Here is a 17,898-nt window from a genome sequence, read left to right on the forward strand (position 1 = left end):
GCATTATCTTGTAGTTAGTTATTCTTCCTATGGGTTTATTTGCCATAAAAAGTTAAGCTTAAACTAAAAGTGTTGCAATGTTGCTGTCATGGATAGAGTAGGCAACAGGGGAGGAGCATTACATGCTACACACAGATTTAGGTTGCAGAAGGAACCATGGAGCTGGCTCCTCAGCATTCAAAGTCCTGTTTTTCTGAATCCCTTGGGTGAAATTACATTAGGGAGCAGGTAACTATCATAATGAAGACCTAAGAAGTGAGGAAAGCTAACTAACCGTAACTGATGGATGATTTTATCTCTTGATTCCTATAACTAAGTTGTTTGGGGATCTTGGTGAAATAACAAAAGCAATTTGGTATAGCATGAAAAATAAAAACCCAGAGACAGATATTGGGGTTCAAGCTGAAGATCAGAAAAACAAAACAGTCAAGCCACCAGAGAGCTCTTACCTCTACCAAGGCTGGGGAGATCCTGTTCTCAACGTGACTGGAGACTTATTACCAGCTGACACCTTGCTCCTGACCTATATACACACTTCTCTAGGGCTGGGATTAAAGGTGCACCACCACTGCATGACCTCAATGGCTATGGCTAGTTTTGCATTCTGATCCCTAGGCAAGCTTTATTAGATGGTAATCAATATATCACTGTAGAGAGGAGGCTTTTCCTTGTCTGCCGCTTGGTCCCCCCCCGCCAGTCGCCTGGGCTCTGCTGTGTTGTAGTCCCCCAAATAACACACAGGAGGGTATATTAATTATGAAGCTGTTGGCCTTGCTTGTTTCTTACTGGCTAGCTCTGACTTAAGTAATTACCCCATAATTGTTAATCTAAGTATTTCTCTTACTGGAGAAGTTTCTAGGCTTCTTATCCCTATGGTGGTTACATCTTGACTCCCTGTGTTTCTCCTACCCAGAGTCCTTGGACTCCTAGTCCCACCTATCTTGCTTCCCTATTGGCCAACAGTGCTTTATTGACATATACACAGGACTTCCCCCATCATATTACCACATTTTGGAAAGCCAGAAGCCTTTATTTGTTTGGATTTTACTTTACTTTAGCTTTATTTGTTTGGATTTTACTTCTAAGATTTTGAGGTCACTGCTATCAAATTGGCTTCTATAAGTCACTTGGTCTGCTAGACTTTACTGTGATTTCCCCATATCCTAGCCTATCCATACCTCTGTCTGTCTGTCTGTCTGTATGTATGTATGTATGTGTGTATGTATGTCTCCCTCTCTCCCTCCCTCCCTCTCTGTCTCTGTCTCTCTCTCTGTCTGTCTCTGTCTCTCTCTCTCTCTCTCTCTCTCTGTGTGTGTGTGTGTGTGTGTGTGTGTGTGTGTGTGTGTGTGTGTGTTGATGGATATTAGTGTGAAGGCAATCATGGTATTCTGAAATCCAGAATATGAAAATTACTTTAAAAAGACATGGTACTAAAGGTGTCAGCATATTTGCTACCATAAGAAATTGTAGCTTTCATAGTGTGTGATCTTCCTCATATAGGGTTTTGCATATGTAAAAGTCTAGTGCCTCTTGTTTTAGAGATCTTTAGAGATTATGAAGAACTGGTATGTTTTTCTACAGTATATTTGCGAGAAACTGTTCAAAGTAAGGAAAGTTAAGCCTCTCTTTACCTTTAAAAGCCAGAGCTCTGCTTATTTCTAATCTCACCCTTGTGAGGAAAGGATTGCTTCCATCTGGGTGTGTGTGTGTGTGTGTGTGTGTGTGTGTGTGTGTGTGTGTGTGTGTGTGTGTGTGTATTCTTAATAGTGACTGAATCAATTACTTAGTTTTGGGTTTTGTTTTAGTTTTTGTTTTTGGAGGGGTGTTGGTTTTTGGAGACAGGGTTTCTCTGTATTGTTTTGGAGGCTGTCCTGGAACTTGCTCGGTAGACCAGGCTGGCCTTGAACTCACAAAGATTCGCCTGCCTCTGCTTCCCCAGTGCTGGGATTAAAGGCGTGTGCTACCAATGCCCAGCTCAATTATTTAGTTTTAATTTGGCTCTTGGGCACATTTTGGTGGCTATAGAAGTACGTATTGTGTGATAGGCTTTTAATTACGTCATTCCTCCTTTCCTTACCACATCACCTCTCTTGCACCCTTTCAAATTCATGGTCTCTTGTGTTTAGTTCAGTGGTTCTCAGCCTTTGGGATTCCACCCCTTTGGGGGTCACACATCAGATATCCTGCACACAGATGTTTACATTACAATTCATGACAGTTATGAAGTAACAACAAAATAACTTTATGGTTGAGGGGTCACCACAATGTGAGGAACTATATTCAAGTTGTATTAAAGGGTCACAGCATCAGGGTGAGAGCCAATACGCCGCCCCCCCTCTCTCTGTGTGTGTGTGTGTGTGTGTGTGTGTGTGTGTGTGTGTGTGTGTGTGTGTGTGTTAATTACTAAATATGTAAGTATAACCTGTTCAGGCCGTATACTGTTACTTGTACATATGTATTTTCAGGGCTGACCACCTGGTATTGGATGACTAATCCCTATGCTCTTCCCCAGGGAAGGCTATTACCCCTTTTCTCTTTATTCCTTAGTTCCCTGTGTTCTATGTCAAAGTTGAAGCCTCCTGAGCTTTCTCCCTGTCACATTAGCGTGCCTACTGGTGTCACTCTTGTTCAGGTCATGTTGGTGAGACTTTATGGGTATAGTTTCTCTGACATTTAGTATGCGATACAGTCTGACAGCAAACTTCCTGTTCCTTGGGTTCTTACAATTTTTCCATCCTTTCTTCCACAATGACCCCTGAGCATTAGGTGCAGGAGCTATGTCATTAATTGGGACTGGGCTGCCCAACTCTGCATTTTAATAACGTTTTGGGTTTATGAATGGTCTCCATCTGTTGCAAAGAGTTTTCTTGTTGATGGGTAAATACTACACTTATCTGTGAATATAAGGACAAATAGTAAGAATGTTATTAGGTATTATACTGGTTTATTGAAGTGATAGTCATAGATTCCCCAACAGCCATCATCCACCAATGTTGAGTAGTTAGGGAGGTTCCTGGGTGTTGAGGAGTTAGGGAGGTTCCCGGGTGTTGAGGAGTTAGGGAGGTTCCCGGGTGTTGAGGAGTTAGGGAGGTTCCCGGGTGTTGAGGAGTTAGGGAGGTTCCCGGGTGTTGAGGAGTTAGGGAGGTTCCCGGGTGTTGAGGAGTTAGGGAGGTTCCCGGGTGTTGAGGAGTTAGGGAGGTTCCCGGGTGTTGAGGAGTTAGGGAGGTTCCCGGGTGTTGAGGAGTTAGGGAGGTTCCCGGGTGTTGAGGAGTTAGGGAGGTTCCCGGGTGTTGAGGAGTTAGGGAGGTTCCCGGGTGTTGAGGAGTTAGGGAGGTTCCCGGGTGTTGAGGTCGTCTTCAGTCTAATTAGAGAGCCGTTGGTTATGACTAGTGTATGTGCACCACTACTGCACCCTCAGCTTATGGCACCATGCTTGTCATTGTTGAGCTTCATAGGCATCGTAGCTGGGTGAGACTATTGGTTGTTTCTCTCCTTTGGGAGCTTCTGGTACCATAAAACCTAGTCCTCGATGAGGAGGCTTTTAGGTCAGATCCAGCTTTAGATCACTTGAGCCCTGGTGTTCACCCTCAATTGCTCCTCCTCCAACCCCCACCATGGTCACTTTTTACTTTACTAGTATCTACAGCTACTCCAGGTTATGGATTCACATCTGAAGATTTGGAGCTAGGAACATCAGCTGAGGGAGAATATACAACCATTTGTCTTTCTGAGCCTGGGTTATTAATTCAATTTTTGTTTGCTTTTTCATTTGTATATGTGAGTATTCCAAAAAGTGTCTTGACTTTAAAAAACATAATAAGAGCAGATAAACTAACAATTAATTAAAACAAAGAAGTAGAAGCAAATTGCAAGACTACAGCAGTGAATTTTAATGTGTAAAAGTACACATGCCTTCTTGCTGCTGATGTCCATACACTGTTTACAACCTTGAAGTGATTTTTCAGTTATGCCAGACATAGTTCTCTGCTTAACGGTGAACACAAGCCGGTGTTTGCAGTGGGACTAACTCAGAGGCAACACAGCTTAAGTGTGAAATAAAAGACTAGATTCCAAAGACTTTCCATAAGGAAAGAATGTGTATCGTTAATAAATTTCTCCATGGTCACGTTTAATTTCATTTGTTTTGTACGTGTGTTTAATTGTGTCTGTTAAATAATTTTTAATTGTCAATGAAGTTTTGCTCTTGTACCCCACATTATATTTTTTCATAGTGCTTGTCCAAGTTATCTTCATGTGTGTGTGTGTGTTTTTGTTTTAGAAATAACACCGTCTTAACAGGAAACCTTGAATAACTTTGAACAGTAATTCCTTTTTTATTTTCTTGGTATTTCATATGTAGTTATTCAATATCAACATCATCTTTTTTACTTCTTCGATATTGTTCCCAGCACTGCAGTCCTTTAAACTACCTCCCTTTGATTCTGGCAAGTCTCCTAGGGACCTAAATAGGTCTCAGTGAACGCAATACTGAGCCCTATTCATGTGCTCAAGTAAGATCATTGTTCCTAATAATGGCTTGAGTGCTTAGATAGCTCAGCACTTCATGTCTTGAATTGCTTGTCATTTCTTTATAAAGATGTTTCAGAAAACTGGTCCATGGGATTGCTCTTTTATTATTTTCTAACAAAAAGTAGCATGATCCTTTATTAGTTTGTTGAAAGTCAGAAAAGAAAAGCCTTTTATATTAGCAAAAACAAAATACTTTTCTTGGTACAGAGAATAAAGAGCAGAATCAGTCGTGAATTACAGTCTTGTGGAAGTTACTTTTTAATATAGATCATGAATAGCCTCTAAATCTGCCAGGGGCTTTAACCTCTTTTGTATTTTTCCATTATACTTGAGTCCAGGTTGTCATCAGCTACCATGAGTGACCTATGTAATTCTTAGAGAGAAAAGTTGCAGTTAGACGTAATAGTATGGTCATCATGGAAGCATCCATTATCCTCATCAGGGCAATTCAGATTTGATTATTACAGATCCATGTCAAATACCAAGCCAGTAGCTATCACAGATTGTCATTTCTGTCAGGTGATTGGGGTTGCCTTAGAAGAGGTACAAACAGTTGAGTTATGTAAATACTCTCAAATGAAGAGAAAGGTCTTCTGTCATGGCTGGCGAGATGCAACTTATTAGCCTGATGAGTCTCAAACTATTTACCTAACAGTTCCACTCCCTCTCCACCCGGCACCAGCATGCAAGCATTATCAGTGTTTTAGAATTGTCTCCAAGGGATATCTAAGCATATCGGAAATTTTCTAATGCCTCACCCTCCCTGGGGAGCAGAAAGGGGGTGGAATGGGGGGTCGGTGGGGATATGGGAGGATGGGAAGGAGAGGGAACTGGAATTAATATATAAAATAAGATTGTCCCCAATTCAAATAAAAAACAATAAAAAAGATAAAATTCAGCCATTCTGTGTCTAACTAGATCTCAGAGAATAGTACATACTATATTTTAAAGACCTAGTGTTACCTAAGTTAAAATTCTAGGTGGACATTAAAAAACGTTAGAAGTTTATAAAACATTTCTTGGGACATATGCAATTTAACATGTCAGACATTCTACTATGCATTTAAATTATGGCATAAAATATTAAGCTTTTGCAAAGTATAAGTATATTTAATTTTTACTTGTCTGTGAGGAGCTTAGTACTATTACAGTTTAAACAGTAGCTGCAAATTTAAATGGACACACACAACCCAATGATTTAAGGACATTTCTGTCATGCTGTAAATAATATTAGATGGCAGAAAGAGGCAGTTTTTACTTTATGGGAGGTAGTGTAATTGGTGAATTTACACTAGTCAGTTTAATGGTCATCCTGATGTTTCCATTGTCTGACATATTTTGGGTATTTATTAAACTCATAAATAAGATTAGATGACCTAGAAATTGTTGACAGTAAAAGAATTCATTTTGGGAGGAGGACTCAGTGTGCCATCTAGTGGTCATCAAATATCCATAACCATTTTTACTTTGCCTCCAAAGTGCAGTTTTCTGAACACCTTGTCCCTTGGCCATTTTTGATTGTTCATGCTTGTATTACAGTAACTTTACAATGTTGCTATAATTTTATCTCATTTTGAGAACTGTATCTAAAAATAAGTGAAAGCATAAAAACTAACAACAGTGATCTATTTGAGCAACAGCACAGGCTAAAAATAACATGTTTGGATTTTTTCAGTTTTGATTAGCTATGACAGAACCAATAGAAGCAGAAGCATGGTAATTATTAAACATCTTATTGTATATATATAGAACATCAAAATGTTCATTTCTGTCTTTTTATTTTATTGTATTTCTTTTTCTTTAGAGAAATCCAAGGCCTGTGACTTACCAGTTCCGCCCCAACTTAGATTACTACAAGGCACGGGGAGCAGACCTCATGAATAAAAGCCGGTAAGTCCTTTCCCATTGGCAGTTGTTATGAATCACAAGCAGTATCAGAAGTCATCAGGAACTTTTAGTATTTCTAGGTTTAACATGGCAAGGCTGGTGTGTAATGAATCATTGTTAAGTTGTCTAAGTTCCTTAAGACATCATAAATATTTTTGTAATGGTGGCAATATGAATTAACACAAGCACTATAGCTATCCATATGGAGTGTGCTCTGAACACTAAGACTAGATCTACCCCATGACACATCTATACCACTGCTGAGTGTTTACAAAACATCATGTCACAGAGATACTTGCCTATCAGCACTGTCGTGTAACTATTTGTAATATTTAGGTTGTCCAGCAGCATAGAGTTAGGTAAAGAAAATGTAGAATGTACACACAAAATTTTTTAGCCACAAAAAGGCTGAGGCAGGGGAGAAGAGAACAGAATGGGGGAGTATACTCAGCATATAACATACACTTACATAGGAAATGTTCTTTTATAACATAGTGTCGTGTACAATGAACGCATACTATGAAATTTTTTAAATATACATTTTGAAGTTATCAGCTTCATTTTTCTAACACTAATAAACCTGAATAGTTTCTACTTGGTGTAATCTCTTTCTGGATCTTCACTGTTGGATGAAAAGAGGCAGTTCTATGATATATTTTTAAATTATTTCAGTAACAAAATTAAAATTGCATTTCCCAATTGGCTTTAGAACTACAAAATAAGCTTATAAATGCATCTTGTGTGATCGGTGATTGCATACATAGAACTCTTAAGGGTCACTGTAGGAATAAAAAACATTAAAATCACACTTTTAAAAGAAATTAACATTGGCATAAAGGGTTGATGAACAGCTCTGTTTTTTCATAATACTATGCTTAGATGTCTCAAGAGTTAACTTGTCAAACCAGAACCATTTCAAATTAGAATGCAATTTCAGAGTTTACTCTAGAAAACAATGTTAGCAATGATAAATGCTGCCAAGTTGTCCAAATGTTTTCCTTAAACGCTTTCCTGTGTGTTAACTTTTTGAGAATCCCAGCAGCCTAAATACACATTTATGGAGTGCATACATACAGCGTGTTCTGCATTACAACAACTGCCGCTTAGGAAGTGGTAGCTCAAGGCTAGGGGAGAAGCACAGCAAAGAGGCTGCCTTTTTAAACTTAGGTCTGACTCTTGAGTGCAACAGCAAAAGCACTGTAATGCCCTACAAAACTCGCCAGCTTTGATGGAAATGTTTGTCCCATGCATAGTTGAAGGTGATTGTGAGACCAGTGCCATCGCCCATGAGACCTGTCTGGAGTTCTGTTCTAGTTGTTCATTTCATCCACGTCTTGTTCCATCACTAGTAACTAGTTCATTTAATTCAACAAATTTTATTGAACGTTGGGCTTTGATTATTTTAGACACCAGAGGTACCTATATAACAATCATACTCAAATCCTTGCCCTCGTGAATGTTTCTAATGGTTCACTTAAATTTCCTCCTCTTTATGCCAGTTGTTTAGTTCTTTTATATTTAAAAGAAAAAATGAATATTAGGTTGATGTGTTGTATAACGTTTTTTTTTTTTATCTGAAGACCCTTCTGGTTCTTGCCCAGTGACAACCTTTTGTGAAACAGCCAAAGAAATCTCAGTGGACAGCAGTTCATATTATAGTGCACCCCTTCCAGAGTTTTCCTTTTGTGTATTTGTATGTATTTGTGCCACTGTCTCTTCCCTTCCCCTCCCCCCACTCCTGCGTCACAGGCACCCCGGGCTCTGGTCTTACCTTAGCTTGGAGTGTTTGCACTTTGGCTCTTCCTGGCTGATGAGCACTGCTCCCACCTGACCCTGCCAAGCCCTTCTGGGAGAGCCCTGCCTAGGGCCACCTCCCAAAGGACACTCTTTATTGTCAGGCTGTCTTCTCCCTGTCTGTTGTCCCGATAGCTTTTGAAAATTCGTCCTTGTAAAGTACCACCATCCTTCTTGGTGTCTTGGTTTTGCCGTGGTAATAGAAGCCAGCTGAGGTCAGGTGCCTCAGCTATTCACCCACTCATGTCCCCTGGGAAGCAAGACCTGATACAGGGCGAACATGCAACAAACAGTCCCTGCTTCCAACACCATTCTCCCTGTGTACCCTTTCCTTTCTGGCCTTCCATGGTCTTATTTTACCTGTTTATCCTGCTGTCCTTCAGTTTTTCTTGTGTAGATATTAATTTTTACACACTTCCTTGTAAGTGAACTGAGATTCTTATACAAATATCTCTTGTGAAATTTAGGGGTTTTTAGATTTATCCTTCATTTTTGTGTGTTTATGTGTGCCTGTGTGAGTTTGTGTGTTTATGTGTGCCTGTGTGAGTTTGTGTGTTTATGTGTGCCTGTGTGAGTTTGTGTGCTTATGTGTGCCTGTGTGAGTTTGTGTGTTTATGTGTGCCTGTGTGAGTTTGTGTGTTTATGTGCACCTGTGTGAGTTTGGGTGTACCATGTTATGCCGGTACCCACAGAAGTCAGAGAACTACAGATCCGTAGAAATGGACCTGTAGGCAGTTGTGAGCCATCGTGTGGGTGCTGGGAGCTGAACCCAGGTCCTCTGTAAAAGAATAAGTGCTCTTAACCACTGTGCCATCTTTACAGGCTGTCTTTTGAAATTTTAAAGCTTAAATTGAAATTGGATTCATTTTAAATGTCATTCTTATTAAGTAGAATATATCAAAGGCCAGTAAACTAGGAAGGAGTTAATAGATGACAGTGTGGATGTGACAAAACCTATCAAAATAAATTCCAAAGAGCCTGTGATGATGAAACCAGAAATAAAGACAACTGCCTTTCTAACCAACAACCTTACAAGTAATGGGGAAATTACTGATGAATTTAACTGTGCAAACATTTTAAATGTTTATTATGCTTTGTTTGTTTGTCTGTCTTTGTGTGTATACATATGTATGTGAGTGCGCACATGCCATGGCTAACATGTGGAGGAGGAGGACTTGAGGGAGTCAATTCTGTCTGTCCACAGCATCCTCAGGCTTAGTGACAAGACCTTTGCCCACCAAGGCATCCCTCTTGCCAGCAGTGCCACTGACATTTCTGAGTAGATAAACTCAAAATAGAATACCTCCAATTAGAAGACAGATACACGGTTAGAGAAATGTCTGTAGTGGACATAGCTGACAGTGTAAAGTTATTACTAAAGAACATGCACAGTTCATTAAGCACACGCTTTTTAATACCATGTTCTTTTCCCCTCCTCTTTCTCTAAATTGCAAGACCCCTTGCAGGCTTTTGTGTGTCTACTCACTTCCTATAGAACTTCAGCCTAGGTCCAGACTGCTTATCATTAAGGGTTCCTAATTTATGTCTTCAGTTGTGTTCCTTCTCTACACTCACACATTCCACTATTTATCTACTTCCCTTAGATTCCAACATACAGGCTCAAATGTAACATTTTCAGAAGGAATTCTTGGCTTACCTCTATACCCATAAGCCCATGCCCCCATGCTGCAGGACAGTTAGCAAGACAGAAGTGGAATTTCATCATTACAAGTAACGTAGCTTACTTACAGTTGTCTGTGACTCCTGTTCTGTCTCATGTCACCCATCAATTCTACCAGCAAATCCTCTTCAAACTGTGGCCCGTGACAAATGACTTTTCTCTCTGCACTGCCAGTATCGACCAGATCAGTACATTTCTTGCCTCTTTGCTCATCACTCCTCCCTCTCTGTCACTGGGTGCCTTGGGTTCAGTTCAGTGTTTAGCTGTGGGTATCTGCCTCTGCCTCCATCAGTCACTGGATGAAGGTTCTAGGATGGCATATAAGGTAGTCGTCAAACGCATTATCAGGGATGGGCATTTAAGGTAGTCTCCACTGTTGCTTATTTTGTCAGTTGGTGTCATCCTTGTAGATCGCTAGAGATCTCACTGGTGTCAGATCTCTTCTCAAACTTATAATGACTCCCTCTATTATGGTATTTCTCATCATGTTCTCCTCTATTTTTCCCCAACTTAACCTTCTTTCTCCTCCCTGACCTTCTCTCTCCTCTTCTCCCCCTCTCTTTTTCCCAGTTCCCACTCCCCCCTCCTAATCTGCCCAGGAGAGCTTGCCTCATTCCCCTTCTCCTCTAGGAGACCATGCATATCTCTCTTCGGTTCTTTCCTATTTTCCAGATTCTTTGGCAGTGGGATTATAGGCTGGCACTCCCCTGAACCCATGTCTAAAATCCATATATGAGTAGGTACATACCATATTTGTCTTTTTGTGACTGGGTTACCTCACTCAGGATGGTTCTAGTGCCATCGATTTGCCTGCAAATTTCAGGATTCCATTGTTTTGTTTTGTTTTTTTCTGCTGAATAGTATTCCATTGTGTGAATGTACCACATTTTCTCTATCCACTCTTCAGTTGTGGGGCATCTAGGTTGCTTCCAGGTTCTGGCTATTACAAATAATGCTGCTATGAACATAGTGGAATAGACACCCTTGTTGTATGAGTATGCATCTTTTGGCTATATGCCTAATGGTGGAATTACTGGGTCTTGTGGTAAACTGATTCCCATTTTCCTGAGGAATCTCCATACTGATTTCCAAAGTGGGTATACGAGTTGGCACCCCCACCAGCACTGGAGGGGTGTTCCCCTTTCTCCTAATCCTCTCCAGCATAAATTGTCATTGGTGTTTTTGATTTTGGCCATTCTTACAGGAGTAAGATGGAATCTCAGAGTTGTTTGATTTGCATTTCCTTAATGACTAAGGATGTGGAGCAGGTTCTCAAGTGTCTCTCAGCAATTTTAGACTCCTCTATTGAGAATTCTCTATTTAGTTCTATACCCCACTTTTTAATTGGATCATTTGGTGTTTTGGAGACATGCTTCTTGAGTTCTTCAGAAATTTTGGAGATCAGCCCTCTGTCAGATGTGGGGTTAGTGGATATCTTTTCCCATTCTCTGGGCTGAATTTTTGTCTTGCTAACTGTGTCTTTTGCCTTACAGAAGCTTCTCAATTTCAGGAGGTCCCATTGTCGATCTCAGTGTCTGTGCTACTGGTGTTATGTTCAGGAAGTAGTTTCCTGTACCAGTTTGTTCAAGAGTAGCTCCCACTTTCTCTTCTAAGATGTTCAGTGTGGCTGGATTTATGTTGAGGTCTTTGATTCATTTGGATTTAAGTTTTGTGCATGGCAATAGACATGGATCTATCTGCAGTCTTCTACATGCCAACATCCAGTTATGCCAGCACCATTTGTTGAAGATGCTTTCTTTTTTCCATTGTATAATTTTAGCTTCTTCATCAAAAATGGAGTGTTCATAGGTGTGTGGGTTAACATCAGGGTTTTCAATTTGATTCCATTGGTCTACCAATACCAAGCTGTTTTTAGGACTATAGCTCTATAATAAAGCTTGAAGTCAGGGATGGTGATGCCTCCGGAAGTTCCTTTATTGTACAGGGCTATTTTGGCTATCCTGGGTCTTTTGTGTTTCCATAAAATCAATAAAGTTGATTATTGTTCTTTCAAGGTCTGTGAAGAATTGTGCTGGTACTTTGATGGGGATTGCGTTGAATGTGTAGATTGCTTTAGGCAAGATCGCCATTTTTACTATGTTGATCCTACCAATCCAAGAGCATGAGAGATCTTTCCATTTTCTGGTATCTTCTTTAATTTCTTTCTTTAAAGACTCAAAGTTCTTCCTATACAGGTCTTTCACTCATTTGGTTAGCGTGATCCCCAGATATTTAATGTTGTTTGTGGCTATTGTAAAGGGTGATGTTTCTTTGATTTCTTTCTCAGCCCATTTATCATCTGTATATAATAGGGCTACTGATTTTTTTTTGAGTTAACCTTGTATCTTGCCACTTTGCTGAAGGTGTTTATCAGCTCAAGGAGTTCCCTTGTGGAGTTTTTCAGGTCACTTATGTAAACTATCATATCATCTGCAAATAGTGAAAGTTTGACTTCTTCCTTTCTAATTTGTATCTTCTTGATCTCCTTTTGTTGTTTTATTCTTCTAACTAGAACTTCAAGTACAATATTGGAGACATATGGAGAGAGTGGACAGCCTTGTCTTGTTCCTGATTTTAGAGGAATTGCGTTGAGTTTCACTCCATTTAGTTTGATGTTAGCTGTTGGTTTATTGTATATTGCTTTTATTATGTTCAGGTATGTTCCTGTTATCCCTGATCTCTCTAGGACCTTTATCATGAAGGGGTGTTGGATTTTGTCAAAGACTTTTTCAGCATCTAGTAAGATGATTATGTGGTTTTTCCTTTGCAGTTTGTTATATGGTGGATTATACTGATAGATTTTCGTATGTTGAACCATACCTGCATTAGTGGTATAATTTTTCTGATGTGTTCTTGGATTTGATTTGCTAGTATTTTATTGAGTATTTTTGCATCAATGTTCATGCGGGGAAATTGGTCTGTAGTTCTCTTTCTTAGTTGTATCTTTGTGTGACTTGGGTACCAAGGTAATTGTAGCCTCATAAAAAGAGTTTGGCAGTGAACCTCCGGCTTCTGTTGTATGGAACACTTTGAGAAGTATTGGAGTTAACTCTTCTTTGAATTTCTGGTAGAATTCTGCACTGAAGCCATCTGGACCTGGACTTTTTTTTTTGGTTGGGAGACTTTTGATGACTGCTTCTATTTCATTAAGGGTTATAGGTCTGTTTAGATTGTTTATCTGTTCTTGATTTAGTTTTGGCAAGTGATATCTACCCAGAAAATTGTCCATTTCCTTTAGATTTTCTACTTTTGTGGAGTACAGGTTTTCAAAGTATGCCCTGATGATTCTCTGGATTTCCTCAGAGTCCGTTGTTATGTCCCCCTTTTCATTTCTGATTTTGTTAATTAGCATGCTCGCTCTTTATCTTTTGGTTAGTTTAGACAAAGGTTTGTCTATTTTGTTCATTTTCTCAAAGAACTGACTCTTTGTTTCATTGATTCTTTGCAATGTTTTCCTGGTTTCTACTTGATTGATTTCAGCCCTCAATTTGATTATTTCCTGGCATCTGCTCCTCCTGGGTGAGTTTGCTTCTTTTTGTTCTAGAGCATTTGCTATTAATTCTCTAGTGTGACTGTTCTCCAGTTTCTTCATGTGGGCACTTAGTGCTATGAACTTTCCTCTCAGCACTGCTTTGAAAGTGTCCCATACGTTTGGGTATGTTGTGTCTTCATTCTCATTAAATTCCAGAAAGTCTTTAATTTCTATTTTTATTTCTTCCTTTACCCAGGGATAGTGCAATTGCACATTGTTAAATTTCCATGAGTTTGTAGGGTTTCTGCGATTTGTGTTATTGTTGAATTCTAATTTTAAATCATGGTGGTCTGATAAGATACAGGGGGTTATTCCCATTTTTTTTTTTGTATATGTGGAGGTTTGCTATGTTTCCGATTATGTGGTCGATTTTAGAGAAAGTTCCATGTGGTGCTGAGAAGAAGGTATATTCTTTTGTGTTTGGATGGAATGTTCTATAAATGTCTGTTAAACCCAGTTGGGTCATAACTTCTGTAAATTCTTTTGTTTCTTTGTTATGTTTCTGTCTGGAGGTCATGTCTAGTGGTGAGAGCATAGTGTAGAAGTCTCCTGCATCTAGTATGTAAGATTTTATGTGTGATTTGAGCTTTAGTAATGTTTCTTTCATGAATGTGGATGCCTTTGTATTTGAGGCATAGATGTTCAGAACTGAGACTTCATCTTGATGGACTTTTCCTGTGATGAATATGAAATATCCTTCTTCATCTCTTTTGATTGATTTTAACTTGAAGTCTAATTTGTTAGATACTAGGATTGCTACACCAACTTGTTTCTTGGGTCCATTTGATTGGAAAATCTTTTCCCAACCCTTTACTCTGAAGTAATGTCTGTCTTTGACATTGATATGTGTTTCTTGTATGCTGCAGAAGGATAGGTTTTGTCTTTGTATCCATTCTGCTAGTCTGTGTCTTTTTATAGGCAAGTTGAGACCATTGACATCTAGTGATGTTCATGCTTATAAGCACATTACAGAAAAGGAGTGAAAATTAAAATCAGGAGGCATAAGGTTGGAATCTAGGGGGAAGAGGCAAGCTTCTAGCACTGATGTGTGATTATGTGTGCCAGAGAGCCAGCCTGGCCTTAGTGCCACCCTAAGTGTTTTAGTGGAGGTCCAGACTTACAGGCAGGAAACACTAGTAATAATTAAGCTCAGTCTCTCCAGAGATCCATCTGACTGAGGAGCTAGGTAGGGAGGAGGGGTTGATCTGGGAGGAATTGGGCAGAAGCAGAGCATGAATATGATCAAGAGGTCCATCTGATGTGGTGTGCTACAGAGTCTGGGTCAACAAAAGCATGTGTTTCTCACAAACCCCACTGTTACTACAGCTGCTAGGTGTGGCGAAAGGGATAGGTATTCTCAGACTCTCTTTTCAGGCAAGAAGTTTGGAGGTAATATTCTAGAATTGATGATTCAGTCAGAGGCCAATCCTGAATACCATTGGAACAGGCAGTATTAGGGAAGCCCAGGATTTCTAAAAGGATTCTGTACCACAGAGATCTGTTTTTGTATAGAAGTTGTATGGTACTAATATTGCTGTTTAAATCTATAATTCACCTCAATTTAATTTTTGTATATGGAGTGAGATAAGAGTTGAGGTTTATCTTTTTTATATAGTACTTTAGTTACCATTTTATTGCTATGAAGAGATATCATAACCAAGGTAGCTTGTTAACAAGAGCATTTAATCGGGGACTAGCTTACAGTCTCAGAGTCCATGATCTGCTTGGTGAAAAGCATGTCAGCAGGCAGGCATGGTGCTGTAGTACCTGAGAGCTTACATCCTGTGCATAGGTAAAAAGCAGAGATGCCAAAACTGGGCCTGGCATAGGCTGTTGAAACCCAAAGCCCACCCTTACTGACAACACCTCCTCCAACAAGATTGCATCTCCTAACCCTTCCCAACACAGTCACCAGAAGGGACCGAGCCTTCTCATGGGTGGCCTGTGGGGCCGCTCGCATCCAAACCACCGCCCATGGAGATCCAGCTTTTCAGTACCAGTTGTTTGGTGGCTTTTCTTTTCCTGTTGAAATAAATTGAATTTCTGGTTGAAAATTAGTTTGCCACAAGTATGTAAGTTCCTTTCTGAACTTTGCCCTTTCTCTTAAAAGACACTGGACTTCATTATGAACATTTTAGTAACTTGATTTTTATGTAAGCTATCTTCTCAACTTTCTTCCTTTTCCTCATTTTGGCTATTTTTGGCCTTTGAATTTTCAGGTAACTTTTATGATCAACTCTTGGATTTGTACAATTTTGGAAAGATTTTTGGCACGAATAACATTAAACCTATAGAGACTTTGGAAAGAACTGGTGTCTAGGAACCCAGACTTCATTTAGCCAGACCCTCACATTCTTAGCTATTTAAAAAGTTATTTTTATAGACGTCTTACATATTGTTTAAATAAGAAAAAACGTGTTTTTCCTTTTGTATATCTAATCTGTGCCCTCATTTTTAAAAATATGACTATTGCCTTTTATTGGCTCACATTTTCCTTGTGCTTTATTGACTTCATTACATGCTAGAGAACCAGCCTTCAGACTCTTAACAGTTGGTTCTTGATATATGATTAACTGCAACTACCCTGAATTTTTCGGAAGGTATTTGGTGATTCTCGAATTGTGGAAAGAGTGAAGAGAAAAAAAAATTGTCAGTGAGTAAGCAAATTAGAAGCATGTCCTCTTCCATTTTTAATGTGTCCTTCTAAGCTAGAGTCTCTTTGCTTGACCCCTAAGACTGAGTGTAAGCTGTGGTTACATATTGGAATGGTTCATACGGCTCTGGTATATAAGGCCAAAGAAATAAATGAAAGACTAACGCTCAAGAAGAGCAGTGTTTATTCCTATAGATCTATCTTGGTAAGATTAAAGGCTTTATATCCTATGACTGATGTATAGTTGCTAATTACTCGTTATTGTTAGCTTAACCAATGTTATAAATTGTTCAGACCCAATTAGGTATGCTCCAGGATGTACCTTATACCTATTCATTTACCAGTGCAATCTTTTTATTCATAATAATTACTATCTCTTTTACTTTGCATCACATAGGGAAACAGTCTGTCTGTCATGTGTTAAGAGAGCTGTAGTCATTTGGGGCTGAGGAGGTGTTGGGATAGGTGTTGTACCCATGACAAGGCTGTCTGTCCTTTCAGTGTTACTCTCCTGCCTGTACCTCATACCCAGCTAGGACTGTAGTCGTTAGAACTGAATTGAAACACTTCCCTTACAACCTAAATTCCTAAGGATTAAATAATAGAGACTAACTTTATCTTGTAGTTTTAATAACATCCAATAAAATCTGGAGTTCCTTGAAATGTAAAGTGAATTCTTTTTCTAAGATAAGAAACCTCAGCTAGGCACAATGACTCATGCCTTTAATCCCAGCACTTGGGAAGCAGAGGTGAGTGGATCTCTGTGAGTTTTAAGCCAGCCTTGTCTACCTACATAGTAGAGATCTTGTCTGAAAAAGAAAAATGATATAAACAAATAATATGACATACAAATTAGAATTAGATGTAAATGGATTTAGAAGCTTAGTCTGGTGGTGTACACTTGTATTCTCAGCATTCAGAAATCTGGGCAGGAGAATTGCAAGTTCAAGGCCATATATGGGGCCATGTTTCTCATTTAAGGGAGCAGGTGGGAGGGGTGTGTATAGGAGAGGGATAATTTCACGTTCAGATAAGTTTAGTACACCCAAAGTAACAGAATTTAGTAAACTAGTTCACTTTATAGGATTGAAACTCTTCAACTTAAAATAATTTTTAAGAATATTAAGTGTTCTGAATCTTGAAAGAGAGTTGCAGTATAGATGTTTAGGACTAAATATCATGCAATGTTTTATTCTCTGAACACTGGCCAGTTGTGAGGTTTTTTTTTTTTTTTTCTCTCTACATGTTACTGTGTGTAACCGTAGCTAGAGTTAGTTTAATACTATGTCCTTTTTAGCAAAATAATAGCAATAACTTATTACTATTACTATCTCCCCTAGGGCCTATGTCCTACCTAGTTTCAGGTTCTTGGTCCCATTAAGAGTACCAAGCATGAGTTAACTCCTGCGGAACTGGCCTTAAATACAATCATAAAGTGTCCCATTATTTCCATAACATTCTTGCCACTGTTTGTGCCAGTGGGCATATTGTGCCTCACCAGCTATTATTGTATCTCTCGGGGTTCACTTCTGGAAAAGGGGGCAAAAATATTATGCTCTTCCTTGTCATTTCTTTTACCTGTCTTTGTCTTCTTTCTAGTTTTTAAGACTCCAGCCTGCATTTATACACCCACAGACACACAAAACACACACATACATTATAGACTAGGATCCACACATGAAAGAGAACATGCAGTCTTTTTGTCTTGCTGAGTTTGGGTTACCTAGCTTAGTATTTTACCTTCCAGATGCATCCACTTTCCTGCAAATTTCATTTTTCTTTCAAGCTTCATAAAATCCCATTGTGCATGTGCACACATCT

General features: G+C 39.3%; 1 protein-coding gene across 8 annotated transcripts in view; it reads left to right on the top strand.

Annotated features, from left to right (window-relative positions):
- Tbc1d5 (TBC1 domain family member 5) overlaps window positions 1-17,898 on the top strand; it is a 424,656-nt gene that overhangs the window by 342,080 nt on the left and 64,678 nt on the right. For all 8 annotated transcript variants that reach the window (XM_040729178.1, XM_040729183.1, XM_040729179.1 and 5 more), the window contains one exon: window positions 6,335-6,420. In XM_040729178.1, the coding sequence (XP_040585112.1) occupies window positions 6,335-6,420 (86 nt within the window). The remainder of the gene's footprint in view (window positions 1-6,334; window positions 6,421-17,898) is intronic.

Source organism: Mesocricetus auratus, unplaced genomic scaffold (genome assembly GCF_017639785.1).
Source record: "Mesocricetus auratus isolate SY011 unplaced genomic scaffold, BCM_Maur_2.0 Super-Scaffold_100021, whole genome shotgun sequence".
Lineage (NCBI taxonomy): Eukaryota > Metazoa > Chordata > Mammalia > Rodentia > Cricetidae > Mesocricetus > Mesocricetus auratus.